Here is an 18,004-nt window from a genome sequence, read left to right as displayed (position 1 = left end):
TAAGGCACGGTGTCTTTTACCTGGCAGCTCTCCTGCTTCTCCCGTCTGGGCCATGCAACAGGAGAGTCGCCCTTTCTGCAGCTGGCCTTCTCTTCACATAACTGATCTGGATGCTCCCCGATCCCTGGCTTCGGTTCCGCTCTCCCGATCGAGACTTGGCTTTAACCTAAGGGCCAGGACGCTCACATTGGGACTCCTACACCCAAGGCTCTCGACTCCCGCTGCCTTCTTGGCCTTACGCGGCCAGTCGCCCTTCACTGGTCACCCCCGCTACTCGTTCACTCAGCGGGAGCGACCACTACTACGACTCCTGGGTGTCGGCCTAACACCCAGGCTTCCACACAGCTGCCTGCGAGCGCTCGCGCGCTCATCCGTGCCGGCTTTCTCCTTCCTGCCGCCTTCCTTCCTGCTTCCTTCTGCCACCTCCATTTCCTTCTCTTTTACTTCTCTCTCCTCAACCAGCTCGCGCTTCTCTATATATGCAGAGAGGACATGGCAGCTGCAGCCCATTAGCCACAGGAACGACCACGGATGTGGGCAGTCTCTCACCTGTGCACTTAGGTGAGAAACACCCACACTGCAGATCGCCCTGCGACTCGCTACAGTCACCACGCCCCTTCGCTAAGCTATGAGCGCGGCGATTATTTATTTAAAACAAAACGGCCTTTGATGGAAGAGCTATGGACCCGTAACACCACATACACACAGACTGATGTATTTCAAATATTTATTTCTTTTAATGTTGATGATTATAACTGACAACTAATGAAAGTCCCAAATTCAGTATCTCGGAAAATTAGAATATCAATTAAGACCAGTGCAAAAAACGGATTTCTAGAAATGTTGGCCAACTGAAAGGTATGAACAGGAAAAGTATGAGCATGTACAGCACTGAATATTTAGTTGGGGCTCCTTTGGCCTGGATTACTGCAGCAATGCGGCGTGGCATGGAGTAGATCAGTCTGTGGCACTGCTCAGGTGTTATGAGAGCCCATGTTGCTCTGATAGTGGCCTTCACCTCTTCTGAATTGTTGGGTCTGGCGTATTGCATCTTCCTCTTCACAATACCCCATAGATTTTCTATGGGGTTAAGGTCAGGCGAGTTTGCTGGCCAATCAAGAACACTGTGTGCAGGTGCCAGGTCCTGTTGGAAAATGAAATCTGCATCTCCATAAAGTTTGTCAGCAGCAGGAAGCATGAAGTGCTCTAAAACTTCCTGGTAGACGGCTGCGTTGACCTTGGACCTCAGAAAACACAATGGACCAACACCAGCAGATGACATGGCACCCCAAACCATCACTGACTGTGGAAACTTTACACTGGACCTCACGCAACGTGGATTCTGCGACTCTCCTCTCTTCCTCCAGACTCTGGGACCTTGATTTCCAAAGGAAATGCAAAATTTACTTTCATAAGAGAACATAACTTTGGACCATTCAGCAGTAGTCCAGTCCTTTTTGTCTTTAGCCCAGGCGAGACGCTTCTGACGCTGTCTCTTGTTCAAGAGTAGCTTGACACAAGGAATGCGACAGCTGAAACCCATGTCTTGCATACATCTGTGCGTGGTGGTTCTTGAAGCACCGACTCCAGCTGCAGTCCACTCTTTGTGAATCTCCCCCACATTTTTGAATGGGTTTTGTTTCACAATCCTCTCCAGGGTACGGTTATCCCTATTGCTTGTACAGTTTTTTCTACCACATCTTGTCCTTCCCTTCGCCTTTCTATTAATGTGCTTGGACACAGAGCTCTGTTAACAGCCAGCCTCTTTAGCAATGACCTTTTGTGTCTTGCCCTCCTTGTGCAAGGTGTCAATGGTCGTCTTTTGGACAACTGTCAAGTCAGCAGTCTTCCCCATGATTGTGTAGCCTACAGAACTAGACTGAGAGACCATTTAAAGGCTTTTGCAGGTGTTTTGAGTTAATTAGCTAATTAGAGTGTGGCACCAGGTGTCTTCAATATTGAACCTTTTCACAATATTCAAATTTTCTGAGATACTGAATTTGGGACTTTCATTAGTTGTCAGTTATAATCATCAACATTAAAATAAATAAACATTTGAAATACATCAGTTTGTGTGTAATGAATGAATCTAATATACAAGTTTCACTTTTTGAATGGAATTACTGAAATAAATCAACTTTGTCATGATATTCTAATTTTATGACCAACACCTGTGTGTGTGTATATTATATATATATATATATATATATATATATATATATATACACACACACACACACACACACAGTGCATCCGGAAAGTATTCACAGCGCATCACTTTTTCCACATTTTGTTATGTTACAGCCTTATTCCAAAATGGGTTAAATTCATTTTTTTTCCTCAGTATACAGTATACATATATATAAAATATATGATTAATTGTGGAGCCCAGATTTCAATCTTTCATTGGTAACACTTTACAACCATACTCCTGTTTGTCACTTATCCGAGTGATATAAACATGTGATGGAAGAAATTTTCTTTACACAGCTAGGCTGGAAGCATTAATTTCCATTAAGCTGCATAATAAAGCACAATATAGTAGATTGTAATAATTCTGAAAGTATACATACATTGATTTTAACTCAGTTAAACATTAAATTGATTTGCAGAGTTTTATAGAAAGCAAAACTAAGAAAAAAGCCATTGTGTAATAAGTTTCAGCAGTTACATAATGGTAGGATTCGCCTGGATTAGTGTGATCTTAAATGTTTACATAACATCCACAGCAGACCTTGTAATTCTTAAGATTAATACTCTGTTCTGAATCCCTCAGTCTTCTAACTAAAATAATTCCTTAGAAAAAAAGCACCTTTCTCTTGATTTTTCATCTATCCCATAAGATTCTATTGATTTGAGTTACATTTTTCTGAAAAGTTGCTCTCCTTGTGGTGAGTGTTTTGTATGAAATAGTGACTTGTGGTGAGTGTTTTGTATGAAATAGTGACTTTCTCACCATTATTTTCCAAAAAGGAATGTTCTGTACAGCTTTTACTCACTCATCACTCAGGGAAATCTCAGACTTAAGTTCTATAGGTTGTCTTGGACCACTGAACTGTGTCACACTGCCAAATGATGAGCTTTATTTGCCACTTTTTTCAACAATTTCTGAGTTATCTCTTAGAAGCAGGGAGCATAGAGAAGTGGTTGTGGGAAATATGTTATTTAATGTAAACATGCCTTTTACAGAGGAGGTGCAAAGCACATATATTAGTAAAGAATGTGTTCCTTGTCTCAAAAATCGAAAACCACAGTGCAAAGGTAAGAAACTGTAAAACAATTAAAGGTATGACTACTTGTATAATGTGACTTGATGAAGTTTTATGATGATAGGTATGTTTAAAATAACTTAATATCATTTACCTTTGATAAGTTAGCATTGGTGAAGCAGTCTGTTTTACACCCAAGGTTTTTGAAAAGTTACTGTATATAAAAAAGGAATTTTTAACAGAAAGGTATGCTCCCTATAACAGAATGCACCCCTTTCTTAAACTAAGTAATTTGTTGGCATTTGTTGTATACTCTTAGCATTGCATTTTCACATTCCTTTAAGAATCTGCACTAAGACTAAAATTATTATACTTCAGTAGCACTAAATCAGTAATATTAAGTAGAGGTGCAATTCTTTCTAGGTGTCTAGGTTTTATTCAAAGCTATACATCTAAGATGTTAACAACTATTTTTTGCTTATTCACAGTTTAATAATATCCTTTTTTTGCTTGCATACCTACTTGTCAGAAGTTTCACTTTTTAAAAAAGACTACATTTATCAAAATATTGTATTTATTTCCTCATCAGATTCCTTAAAATTACACCATCTGTGTGTCTGCATATTGTTCTGACAATGATATAGATATTATTTAGAAATGTTTTAAAATTTTGTTTTTTGCACTTGAATGCATTCATAATGTTCGAGCGGTAAAGTTTTATCTGTTTTGAGTTTGTTTTTTGCTGTCTTTTTTTCTGCTTGTAGGTCCATCACTACCAATGGCAACTGTTGACATTAAAAATCCAGAAATTACAAATATGAGGTATAACCATTCTCAAGTCAACAATATAATGCATAGCCATAAAAAAGAGAAGATAAAAGGAAAAGGTAAAAGGAAAAAGTTAACAAAAGCGGACATTGGCACTCCCAGTAACTTCCAGTAAGAAATTATTTATTTTCTTTTTACTGTAGGTTGATTGCAACTTAATATGCCTGAAACAAGGAAAATTGTTGGATTTATTATAATTTGTGTTAATATTCTTGTTTGCATAGGCATATTGGTCATGTTGGTTGGGATCCAAACACAGGCTTTGACGTAAGTAATGTACTATATTAATTTCCAGTTTCATTTTTTTTCTCCAAAAACATTTGTATACTTGTTTTGGGTGATGAAACTTAGTAAAGAAACTAATGTGTTCTAAGAATTTGCGCTTTATTTCTTTAATTATAAATAGAAAATGTTTGCTGTTGCACCTGAATACAAAATATGCTGCTAAAGGGGCTATTTTAATTAAAAATTGTTTCCTAAGCCTTACTTATGTTTCAGCAGCGTCCTCTGAGCATTCATTTAGCATGTTATGTATAATCCACAAACCATTTAAGTCTTGTGTGAAAGTGAACAACAATAGCCAGCAAGATTAGGTCTTTAAGTTATTCAACTCTATTCTGTTTATATTGTCTCATCATTTCTTTTTTTCACTTTCACTGTCAGCCTGGGTTGCCTTTTCCTGATTCCATATTTTTAAAAAGTTGATAATTATTTAATATATGTTCATATGTCCTGAGTGTATGTCACACAATTTTCCTTCAACATTTATTGACAATATGCATTTCTTCAACATTTTCGGATAAAAAAAAAAGCAAGACGTCAGCCTTGTAAAAGCAGTAATCTTTAAGACATTGATAATGTCTTTATAGTTAACAATAGATTGAAAAATCAACATCTTAGGGATTTTTTGTGTACATTAGATAAGAGGCTTGTAATTTTGTAAGTGGTTTAAAGCACTAGACACTCAATGTTGGCAAGAGCAGATTAAAGCTCAACAATAATATAAAAGAAACATTAATATAAATAATTTGGATATTCTGTTTTTTTAATGTGGATTACTTGTTGATATGGAAAGTGGAATAGAGTATATTAATATATGTTGAACCAAGTCTGTAGTCCAGTTAGTTGCTACAGTATTAAGAGATTGTTTGAAAGCAGAAAGACATTACACCATTTGAATATGAGACAAGAACTAGTGTTTTTACTTTAGTTACTTTAGTTCATAAGCCCGACAGGAATAAACATGTCTATTCAGTGTTACAATAGGTCTAACAATACTTAGATTTTAAAAACCCATTGGCAGAGTCCTTTCCAGAACAGCTCTTGTTCCAGTATGAGCAGTATAAGTAACTGTACAAGTGTGATGTCTGTAGTGGGGTAAGAATCTAATTTGTTCCAACTGATTCACCCTGTACTACTTAACATGTTTGTCTTTATTAGAAGCTCATAGATGGTTCCATTTTCTTAGAATGCACTCTTTTGCAAAAGTGACTACAGTCTAACTGGGACTTCACCTGAAAAGATGCACAAAGAAGCCTTAGTAAGCTCATCTTAATTACTAGGAACCTGGTATATTTACCCTAATGTTTGCAAATAAGGTGCTGCACTAAAGTGTATCCTGTGGACTGTCATCCATATAGGTTAGGGCTTTTTGATGTCTTGAAAGCTTACATCGTCAATTCAGAAAACATTGACGATGTACATTACCTTTGTCCTTGTTGGGGTGGTTTTTGGGGAATGACAGAGTGGAGAGAGATGGATTTGGATTGCAAGTAATTAGCTGCTTTGCCCATGTACTGCAAAAAGTGTCTACACTGTGCAGTGGGAAGGGTGGGGGAATGGTGCACGAGTGTTTTAGCTGATGACGCAAGAGTTAGTTTTGTTGTCTCACAGATTGCTACAACTCAGCCTGTGTAGTGGAATTTGATAATGTTATTACGATGATTCAAAGGTGCTTTCATTCCAAGTACATTTAAAATTGCTACAAATCACAATACTGTGTTGGCACAAAATTCTAAAATTAGATCTGCCTCACCATAATATGGATTTGAATAAATGTCTACCAGTAGGAAACTAGGAGTTACTAATTAAGTTTACTCACTCAAACCTGCCCTTCTTAGTTGTTCTCTTTTTACCATCTTCAGAACAAAAAAAGCAACTCGGCATGCGTTATAGAAAAAAATCATACTTTGTTGTCTTTAATTGTGGCTTGGCTATAATGCACATTTCGTTTTTTCTTATACGTGAAAAAGACATGCTGCAGAAAACTGCATAACTTTAAGTGTTGTTTGGTATTGCAAGCTTGCAGTGTACGATAAGCATATCCGCAGAAAACTAGCATTTAAAAAAAAAAAAAAAGTAAGGCACTGCTTTAATATCTAGTTTAATTGGTGTATTATCTCACGTACACAGTATAGTTACACTCCGATTTGCCTGCAAGGAGTGCTTGACGTGAAACCAAATTACTGGCAGTGCTCTGTTTAGTCAGTCATGCTCCTCCTCTTGATTCATTATTATTTTTATGTGACGGGGTGCGGGATTCCCCCTTGGAATTCAGCGCACACACACACACACACACATACATATATATATATATATATACATATATATATATATATATATATATATATACTAATTAATAAAAGGCAAAGCCCTCACTGACTGACTGACTCACTCATCACTAATTCTGCAACTTCCCGTGTAGGTGGAAGGCTGAAATTTGGCAGGCTGATTCCTTACAGCTTACTTACAAAAGTTAGGCAGGTTTCATTTCGAAATTCAACGCGTAATGGTCATAACTGGAACCTCTTTTTTCACAATATACTGTAATGGACGGCAGCTCGATGGCCGTGGGAGGAGGAGTTGAGTGTCACGTCATCACGCCTCCCACATAATCACGTGAAAAGACTGTGAACGCAGTAGGGAGAAATGAAGGAGGAGCCGCAAACAGCGAAGAACAAAAAATTCATTAAACAATTGAGAAGGGAGCGAAACAATAAGAAGCGAGCGAGTGAAGCATACAAGCATCTTCATAAGGGAAACAAAGCACGGTGTAAAATGTAAGTTTAAATTAAGTTTATAGAAACGCTCCCGCTGTGGATTGCAATAACATATTCGCGAGATAAAAGTTTAATGAGAAGACACGAGGTATAAACGAACCACACGCCGTAGCGCAACGTTAGGGGCTTCACCTCTGGTGCTGACGTTCGAGATTCGATTCCCGAGAGGGGATGCAATGAGTGTATGCGCATGAAGAGCACAGAATTAGGGAGAAACACGTGACGCGTACTCTTTGCATAATTTCAAAGTAAACAATTTCAACCATTCTATGATCTGCTTCTCGCAACTGAAAGATGGCACATGGCGGATGTTAGCCAACTTGCTGACCGCAACGTTAGGGGCTTCAACTCTGGCGCTGACGATAGAGATTCGATTCCCGAGAGGGGATGCAGTGAGTGTGTACGCCTGATGAGCCCAGAATTAGGGAGAAACATGTGTCGCATACTCTTTGCATTATTTGAAAGTAAACTATTAAAACCATTCTATGATCTGCTTCTGGGAACAGAAAGCGGGCACGTGGCGGACGTAAGGCGACTTGCTGACAAACCACAAGCGTGACCTGGCAGGTAACCACCCATACAATCAGATTGTGATTCAGAAAATGAATTCCATGAATGTAATTACCATGATCTACATACTGTCAAATAAACGAAACACACGCCGTAGCGCGACAGCTGTGAAAAGGGAGGTTCACAAAAAAACAGATCCTTAACAAATTGTTATTGGTATATTTTCGATCCGTTTAAAAAGGTTTTCTTTTCTTCTTAATAAAAAATTAAAAGCAGTACTTCGCCGCAACGAAGCGCGAGAATTTGGCTATATATATCTGCTTCTCGCAATTAAAAGAGGGCACGTAGCGGATTTTAGACGACTTGATGACCAAACATAAGTGTTACCTGCCAGGTAACCACCCATACAATCAGATTGTGATTCAGACTAGGAATGCAATGAATGTAATTACCCCGATCTACATACAAGGCGAAATTCTTGCAACATTCAAAGATGATGGTTTGGGATAAGTACACCATGGAACATAAAAGAGCTTATGAAGCCTTGAACCGAAAAAAGCAAGATCTCAGAGATCGTAAAAAAAAAAAAAGGAGGTAATGTCGTTTTACTCGCTGTAGATTTTAGTCAAACATTACCAGTTATTCCACGAAAGAGACCAGCAGATGAACTCAACGCGTGTTTAAAATCCATGCTTCTCCCACGGTCGGTTATATGTCGCGTGTTCTCGGGTAGGTACACCAAAAAATGGATACATTTAAGCATGTAATGGGCAAACAAAAAATGAGGTATACCTGAAGGCACTGCAGTAGTACTCAATGTAACTTTACTTCTTAAATGTTAATGTTTTACTGTTTAATAATTTATACGCTTCTTATATGTTGTTCAAATTCTTTTATCAAAATACCAGTGACAGCGCAATGCACGATAACATGGAGTGAATACACCATACGCATCTGCCCACGGCCGCCCTGGTGTGCGCAGATAGGAGTTGATTCTACAATAAAATAAAATAAAGATAAAAAGAGTAATACAATCTGTGTACCAGATTTCAAGTCAATAGGTGAAACGGTTTGCGAGCTACAGGTGATTTAAAATCCTGGACAGACAAACGAATAGCCACGGTAGCAAATTATAGAAGAAGATTTTACTGTTTATATTTATATGAAATGTGCTTCTTATATATTACTTCATATTCTCATATGACAATGATGTTTATATTGTTTATATTGATTTCTATGTTATTGTAAGTGCATGTATGTGTGTATATGTATGTATGTATGTGTGTGTATATATATATATATATATATATATATATATATATATATATATATATATAATAAAATATATGTGTATATGTATATATAATATATATACACATATATTTTATATATATATATATATATATATATATATATATATATGCAGATATATTATATATATATATATATATATATATATATATATATATATATATTATATATATATATATATTGTCACGCTTGGGTTACAAGATTGCACAGAAGACCACTGGATGTTGAAGAAACTCGAATTTTTATTCAGACACTGCAAACAAACATTTATCTTTTAAAACTGTTTCAAACGTGCTCCTTGAAAGAGTTTACACCTCCGCTTGTCATTTAAAAGCAACCAAGGATTTCTTCTTCTTCGGAGGAATACGTGCCAGGAGCACCAGAAGTCTGAGAGAGAGAGAGAGAAGCAGAAAATCAATTTATAACCACAGAAAGAAGTCGGTACAGGCTTTTTGACAAGGCGGAGTAGCGCGCGGAAGGCAGATTACGCGACAGAGTCGGCCAGAAGGAAGAGGAGAAATGTGAAGGTAGTCTGTTTAAGTTTCCTAGGGGTTTCCTAGGGCTTTTTCCAGGGGCGTCTGTATCTTTTTGGGGGTAGGATTAGCTTCGCAGCTCACACCCCCTCCCTCAGCTTTATTCACGTTTCCGTGAATCAAGCGATTCTCCAGACCCGGTTCAAATAGACGTGACAGCACGTCAGCATTTATGTGTTCAGACCCAGGTCGGTGTCTGACTTCAAAACTGTAAGGTTGTAATCCTAAAAACCATCTCATAAGACGGGAGTTTGTATCTTTTTGACGGTATAACCATTGAAGTGGAGCATGATCAGTTACTAATGTGAACTTCCGTCCCCATAAGTAATAGCGTAGTGCCTCTACAGCCCATTTAATTGCTAAACATTCTTTCTCAATAGTTGAATAGTTGCGTTCTCTTGGGAGTAATTTCCTACTCATGTACGTGATAGGGTGTTCTTCACCCTCAAATACCAGGGAAAGGACCGCTCCTACTCCGAATGCACTAGCGTCTGTTTGTAGAATAAAGTCTTTAGAGAAATCAGGATTTTGTAGCACTGGATAAGATGACAAGGCTTTCTTTAAATCTGAAAAGGAACGTTCGCAAAGTTCTGTCCATTTAATAGGTCGGATTTTCCTTCCTTTAGTAAGCTCTGAAAGAGGAGCAGCTCTATTTGCAAAGTCAGGGATGAATCTTCTGTAGTAACCAGCTAGTCCCAGGAAAGCGTGTACCTGTTTTTGCGTTTTAGGATGTGGGTAAGCAAGCACCCCCTCTATTTTCCTTAGTTGTGGACGAAGTAAACCCCTGCCCATCGAGTAACCTAGATAATGAGTCTCAGACATACCTAGTTTACATTTCTTAGGGTTAGCAGTTAATCCAGCTTGTTTCAGGCTATCAAGTACAGCTTGTAGGCGTTGTAAATGTGAATGCCAATCATTGCTGAAAATAACCACATCATCAAGATACGCCCCAGAATATTCAGAATGTGGGCGTAGTATTTGATCCATCATTCGCTGAAAAGTTAAAGGGGCTCCATGAAGACCAAACGGGAGTCTTGTAAATTCATAAAGTCCATCAGGAGTCATAAATGCTGTTTTCTCACAACTATTAGCCTCAAGAGGCACCTGCCAATAACCTTTTGTTAGGTCTAGTGTGGAAATATAGGTCGCCTGACCCAGTTTTTCCAATAGCTCGTCCACCCGGGGCATTGGGTAAGCATCGAATTTAGACACCTTATTCAAGCGCCTAAAATCAATACAAAAACGAACCGAACCGTCCGGCTTGGGGACTAACACGACTGGAGAGCACCAGTCACTTTTGCTTTCACGAATTACACCTAGTTCCAGCATCTTCTTGACTTCTTCGCGAACAATATTCCTTCGTGCTTCTGGAATTCGAAATGGACGCATCTGCACCCGAACACCGGCTTCAGTTGTGATTTTATGTTCTGCTAAATTAGTGACGCCTGGTAATTCCGAAAAAACATCAGTGTTCTGTTCAATTAAGTTTAATAATTCTGTCTTTTGTGGGTCAGTCAAATCGTTGCCAATGACAACATCAGTCTGAGAAACAGCAGTCAAGGTATTGTGAACCTGTTGTCTGTCGTGCCATTTCTTTAAGAGATTAATGTGCAAAATTTGAAATGGTTTTCGTCGACCAGGAATTCTAACCTTATAATTTACTGGTCCCATACGCTCTTCGATAACTGCTGGGCCTTGCCATTTAGCTAGGAATTTATGTGGGTCTGACGGTATTAATACTAAAACACGATCGCCTGGTTTGAATTCACGAAGCTGACTGCGTCTATCGTATAGACGTTTTTGTGTTTCCTGTTCTCGTTGTTGATGCTCTACAGCAATAGAAGAAAGTCTGGAAATTCTTTCTTGTAAGGAAACTATTCGCTCTGCAAAACCCTCCCCAAGAGAGGTTGTTTCATGACCTATCCATTCTTCTCGAACAACATCTAGGATGCCTCTTGGGCGCCTGCCAAATAACAGCTCGAAAGGACTCAAACCAGTGGATGCCTGCGGCGATTCTCGAACAGCAAACAAAACAAAAGGCAGGACAGTGTCCCATGTTGTGGGATCATTATGAGCAACTCTTCTGATTATCTGTTTTAAGGTTTTGTTAAACCGTTCAGTCAAGCCATTAGTTTGTGGATGGTAAACGGTGGTGCACAATTTCTTAATAGCGAACCATTTACATAATTGTTTCATCACACGAGAAGTGAAAGGTGTGCCTTGATCAGTTAAAATTTCCTTAGGAATGCCAATACGGGTGAACATCACAGAGAGAGCCTTGGCTACAGACGAGGAGTTTGCCTTTTTCAAAGCAGTTACTTCTGGATATCTCGTTGCATAATCAACTAACACCAGCAAATACTGGAAACCATTTTTAGTTTTCGGCAAAGGTCCAACAATATCTAAACCCACCCTCTGAAAGGGGACATCCAAAATAGGCATAGGGCAAAGGGGAGCCCTAGGAGGCTTATGAGCAGAAACGATTTGGCAGTCAGGGCATGAAGTGCAGAACCGTTCAACATCTTTTCCCATATTTAGCCAATAAAACCGTTTCGATAATCGCTCTCTTGTTTTATCAGACCCCAGGTGTCCTCCCAAGATATGAGAGTGAGCCAGCTGTAAAAGAATTTCCCTATGTGCTTCAGGTACTACTAATTGCTCAATAAAGTCTTCCAATAGATGGTCCGAAATCACTCTGAAAATACAACCATCTTTCACCAGAAAGTGTGGTGTTTTTAGGCTCCTGTTATATCGGTCTTGGTAATAGGAATCACTGGCAGTGTAAGCCTGATTAAATGCATACTCCAACGAGCTATCAGCACGTTGTAAGCTCACAAAATCCCGCTGATCGCTAGAACTCGGTTTGGGTTCTGAGACATTTACAATTTGAGAGGACGTGCAAGGGTCTTGGTCTTGACAATTTGAGAAATTCTCCGGGGAGTTTTCCTCCGACTCACTGGAGAGATCTGGTTCAATATCTAATTTGGGACCTAAATTGTTCCCTACTGCCACCAGGTTCCCGTCTCCCTCCTCCCGAATGGGTTTAACAGGTAAGTCGATTAGTGACTGTCGTTCAGCCATCAATATAGGAAAAAGAGCATTCCTTCTGCCTATCAGCAAAGGCCAAGGGCATGAATCAGAAATAGCAGACCACACTTTAAAGTGACGATTCTTATAAGTTACAGGAAGAAATAATGTCTCATAGTTCTTAACATCTCCATGTACACAGCGTATGTTAACAGTCTCGGTATTACTATGGTAACTGTCGTCAAGACAGTCGCGTCTGACAACACAAAGGTCACTGCCTGAGTCCAAAAACGCCGTCACCTGTCGGCCCCCGAACTTTATATTGAAAAATAAGCCATCTTTGTTTTTCGACGGATCCGGGATATTCGAGCAACAAACCTCTGCCACGCCAATTTCCATTGAACGGGCTGGAGGCAGACGACAATCTCTCACTAAATGACCAGGCTGGTCACACCGGAAACATCTTCGCTCGCTGGCACCAAATCGACGACGTCCACAACCACGACCTCTGTCTCCAGCAGCAGGCATCTCATTTGTGGTAGCAGCAACTGCATTTCCTGGTGGTCTAGCCGACGACATCTGAAGATCAGTTGTTGAAGGATGACGAGGTACACGATCAAGTTGACGAGGATACTCTGGGCGTTCCCTTATAGGTTTTAACACAGGATACTGAGTACCGAAGCTACCGCTTGTTTTGAAAGCGGTCTGGGAGCCTTCTAGACGTTGTGAAATAATATCTAGAGATTCAAGATTGTGACGAAGAAATTCATCTCGGATGGGTGCAGGTATTCCAAACAGCAGTACGTTCATAACAACTTTTTCAACGATGCGCTCAACTTTACCTCCTTCAAACCAGCATTGCACTTTAAGAATCAACTCTTGTATCTGAGCACAAACAGATCTGTCCATATCCAACCTCCAGTTGTAAAGTGCAAAACCTTTTGACAAAAACGTCGTGGCTTTCTTCAAGACAAGCTGATCTTTCAAAAAATCATAATCGCCAAATTTGTCCGGAGGTATATTTCGTAATGAAAGTAGTGCATCACCAGACAAAAACTGGGTGACGATAACAGCCCAATGACGTTTGTCCCATCCTAACACAGTCGCCACTTGTTCAAAAGCCAAAAGAAATAGCTCTGGGTCATCAGATGGGCCCATCTTCGACAGGACATTCTTAGCATTGTCCGGAAGTGGAGGGAGAGGAAGCACACGTCTAGTAACTTGCGCAGGTGCTGGTGTTGGTGGAGGCGGAACATACTGTTGAGGGATTGGAGAGGCTCCTTGAGGCTGAATATATTGTTGGCTGTCTCTTCGTCTGACAGACGGAGGTCGGAGACTAGACGTAGGACGTTCGGAATGCAAATCATCTTCTGAATCATATGGGATAGGAACATTCTGGGCGATTTGGAAAAGGTATTCGGCTTCCGCTTGTGCTAAAGCATCCATCTGTGCAACCACTCCTGGTACCACTTGTCACGCTTGGGTTACAAGATTGCACAGAAGACCACTGGATGTTGAAGAAACTCGAATTTTTATTCAAACACTGCAAACAAACATTTATCTTTTAAAACTGTTTCAAACGTGCTCCTTGAAAGAGTTTACACCTCCGCTTGTCATTTAAAAGCAACCAAGGATTTCTTCTTCTTCGGAGGAATACGTGCCAAGAGCACCAGAAGTCTGAGAGAGAGAGAGAGAGAAGCAGAAAATCAATTTATAACCACAGAAAGAAGTCGGTACAGGCTTTTTGACAAGGCGGAGTAGCGCGCGGAAGGCAGATTACGCGACAGAGCCGGCCAGAAGGAAGAGGAGAAATATGAAGGTAGTCTGTTTAAGTTTCCTAGGGGTTTCCTAGGGCTTTTTCCAGGGGCGTCTGTATCTTTTTGTGGGTAGGATTAGCTTCGCAGCTCACGATATATATATATATATATATATATATATATATATATATATATATATATATATATATATATATAATATGTGTATATCTATACTAATTAATAAAAGGCAAAGCCCTCACTGACTGACTGACTGACTCCTCACTAATTCTGCAACTTCCCGTGTAGGTGGAAGGCTGAAATTTGGCAGGCTGATTCCTTACAGCTTAATTACAAAAGTTAGGCAGGATTCCTTTCGAAATTCAACGTGTAATGGTCATAACTGGAACCTCTTTTTTCACAATATACTGTAATGGACGGCAGCTCGATGGCCGTGGGAGGAGGAGTTGAGTGTCACTTGTATTTAAAAACCCGCGAAGTCGTGAATCCGCGAAAAGTGAACCGCGAAGTAGCGAGGGATTACTGTATATATATATATATATATATATATATATATATATATATATATATATATATATATATATATATATATATATATATATATAATGACAGCAACACTCTTAACAATGACAACACAATTACATTGACAATCATATTACGTTATTTTTAAAATGTTTTCCATACTTTTTCATAACCTCTTTAACACACTACTTCTCCGCTGCAAAGCGCGGGTATTTTGCTATAACAAATAATCACTGAATTATCTATACAGTCGACCCTTGATATACGACCGGCCTGACATGCGAACAACTTGCTTTACGACCAAAATTTTTGTTTTGAATTACGACCAACATCTTGCGTTACGACCCGAATGCGGTCACGTGTATTCGCTTGTGCGATTGTAAACAAACAGCCAAGAATGTTTGTAAGCGTCAGTCGGAGCCCAGATACATGTGTTTGTGGATGTAATTTCGGTCAGTGCAGTGATTTATATAATTTATTTCGATAATTGCTAAGGAAGGAAGCGAAGGTAACGAAGGTAAAGAAAGCGATCACAATCGAAACAAAGAAGGAAATTGTGTGGAAATATGAGAGTGGTGTTCGTGTGGCCGATCTCGCTAATATGTATAGCATGTCGAAATCCACCATCTCGACAATTTTACAAAGAAAAGATTTGTATAAGGAAACTTCTTCCAAACAAAAACCACCTTCCATTTCATTGTCCTCCTCCTCCCTTCCTGTAAGCCAAAGATGTCAACTTAAATGGTGAGTACAGTATTAAATTGTTGTTTCTGGTAGGCTAGGCACTTTTTATAACTTTTTGGTTAGTACATTAGAAAAAGTATTGGTGTTTTTGGTAAAGTATGCATATTATACAAACCTTTTCTGTTAAAAAAAGTTAAGTAAGTGTTGCTGTGGGCAGTTCGGAACACATTAAGGGCATTTCCATTATTTCTTATGGGAAAAATAGTCTTGACTTACAACCAACTTGCCCTTGTGAGTTCGTAAGTCAAGGGTCCACTGTATATATAAAAGTCAGTGTGTGTATGTACAGTATGTGTGTATGTATGTATGTATGTTCCAGCATCACTTCCGAACGGCTGGAGCGATTTTAATGAATCTTGGTACTCATGTTTCTCATTGGTCGAGTAAAAATACTGCAGGGTGAAATCAACCCTAACCCACCCCCTTCTGGGTAGGGTGGGGATGATCTTGTGGTCTTGTATGCCTGTTATCATCCAGCTGAAACTTGGAACGACCACCAGAAGGTGAACTGGAGGTGACTGCCAGCGGTCTTTATGTTTGAGCACCACTGCACCCCTGTTGCTTTTGAAATTAAATAGAGTGTCAACTGGATGATAAGATAAATGCAAGACCGCAATACAAGCACATTATTGAGTCTTCATTGTTAATTTATTTTTATTTTTAAAGTTGTGTTTTTTTAAAATTTTTCTCAAATAATTAAAAAAACGCTTTATTTTCCTCCCGGGCAACGCTGGGTATTTCAGCTATATATATATATATATATATATATATATATATATATATATATATGACAGCAACACTCATAACAATGACAACACAATTGCATTGACAATCATGTTACATTCTTTCTAAAATGTTTCCTTTTCTTTTTCATAACCTCTTTAACACACTACTTCTCCGCTGCGAAGCGCGGGTATTTTGCTAGTTAACAATATTTATGTTCATGTATGATGTGTTCAGCCAATTGGTGATGGACGATGTCATTCACCTATGGCGTACTCCTTATGTGTAAATTAGTTAATCATATTATGGTAAGTCTTTTGTCAAATTTAATGACAACAGTAACTTTCTTGAAGTTAATTTAAATTAAACGACTTAGCAAAATGTTATTGTTTTTGGTGTATGAATCAGGAAACGTTGTTTGAAGGACCATCATCAGCCTAAAAATTAATTGTCTATCCTGTTTTAAATTACACCAAGAAAAGCTTAAAGTTAGATTTAACCAGATTTTATGAATTAACTCTTTTAGGGCTAATTTTTTTTGTTTCTTTTCTCCCAGGGCTGAATATTTTTCCAAAAACTAACTTTTTTTATAAAAAGAACATAAAGCTATTGTTTAAATGTTAGTCTTGCATGTTGTATGAGCCTGCATACTTTATGATTTCACATACATATCACATACATACATGTTACACAGCAAAGTCCTGCAAAGTATGATATCGCTCAAAGCAGCCAATTGCATGCATTGCCACATTGCCCTGCTTACAATACGAGTTGCACTGGTGTTTCCTTTTCAATTGTGTGTTACTGCACTTTTTCCACATATATTGTTAGTGTGTACTGTGGAGAGACAAGTCACCCTTTTGACATAGTGCCATGCCACTGTCACCAAGTTTTCTGCCCACATGAAAATCATATTGTCACATCTGTCTGGCTTCAACTGGTGCTTCCTGTTCACCCACACTGTGCCACAAGCTCCAATTCCCCTGCTCTGTAGCTTCATGAACAATTCTGGGCATGTATAAAAATTGTCCATGTACACAACATGACCCAAATGTTCATAGCCCTGAAGCAGCTCTAGCACAACCTGACTTGTCAAGGGACAGTTCTCCCTTTGAAAGGAATACTTTCCTGTATATGTAATTAGTTTCAGGCAGAAACCACTGTTTGCTTCTTCCAGTGCAAAATCCTTTATGCCATACTTTATGGGCTTATCTGGCATATATTGACAGAAAAAAAGGTGTCCCTTTTGTTTTGTCATAGATTAATGCACAGACAAATCACGGCTAGGCTGATAAAATTGTTTATATGTTGGTTCCACAATGTCAAGCAGGGGCTGAACTTTATACATGGGGTTATAGCCTGGCTCACCCCTTGGGATTTGCTTCTGGTTATTGCAGCAGTGAATAGAAGTTTGCAGCAGCATGTACCTATCACACGGCATAACCTGTCCAAAGCCACCAGGGGACAAAGCACGTTTGGACCAATGCTTCCTGAAGTTATATCGCTAATCTAGTCCCATCTCTATGTGTAATGCCACAAAGCCCTTCAACTTGTCTTTTGTTGTGGGTTTCCACTTTGAAAAATGAGAATGCGGTACAAGCGCAACCCGCGATTCAAAAAATTGCTCTGCATACCTGTTTGTCTCATCTGACAGTAGCTGAAAAGCAGCATCAGGAGAGAGCAGCCTGAAGTAATCCAGTGGCTGGTAATCTGTCGTTTCCTGTCTTGTGAAGTCCGGTAGGCGGTTTGACTCCCACGGATCA

At 39.2% G+C, this 18,004-nt stretch overlaps 1 protein-coding gene across 1 annotated transcript in view; it reads left to right on the top strand.

Moving 5' to 3' along the window:
* The first annotated feature begins 3,940 nt into the window (after window positions 1-3,940).
* Window positions 3,941-18,004, top strand: part of wasla (WASP like actin nucleation promoting factor a) — an 85,530-nt gene continuing 71,466 nt past the window's right edge. Inside the window, exons 1-2 of the mRNA XM_051929925.1 lie at window positions 3,941-4,148; window positions 4,262-4,304. Coding sequence (XP_051785885.1) covers window positions 3,988-4,148; window positions 4,262-4,304 — 204 coding nt within the window. The 5' untranslated portion in view covers window positions 3,941-3,987. The remainder of the gene's footprint in view (window positions 4,149-4,261; window positions 4,305-18,004) is intronic.

The sequence above is a fragment of the Erpetoichthys calabaricus genome, chromosome 1 (genome assembly GCF_900747795.2).
Source record: "Erpetoichthys calabaricus chromosome 1, fErpCal1.3, whole genome shotgun sequence".
In the NCBI taxonomy this organism is placed as follows: domain Eukaryota; kingdom Metazoa; phylum Chordata; class Cladistia; order Polypteriformes; family Polypteridae; genus Erpetoichthys; species Erpetoichthys calabaricus.
This window is presented reverse-complemented; position numbering and strand designations above follow the sequence as displayed.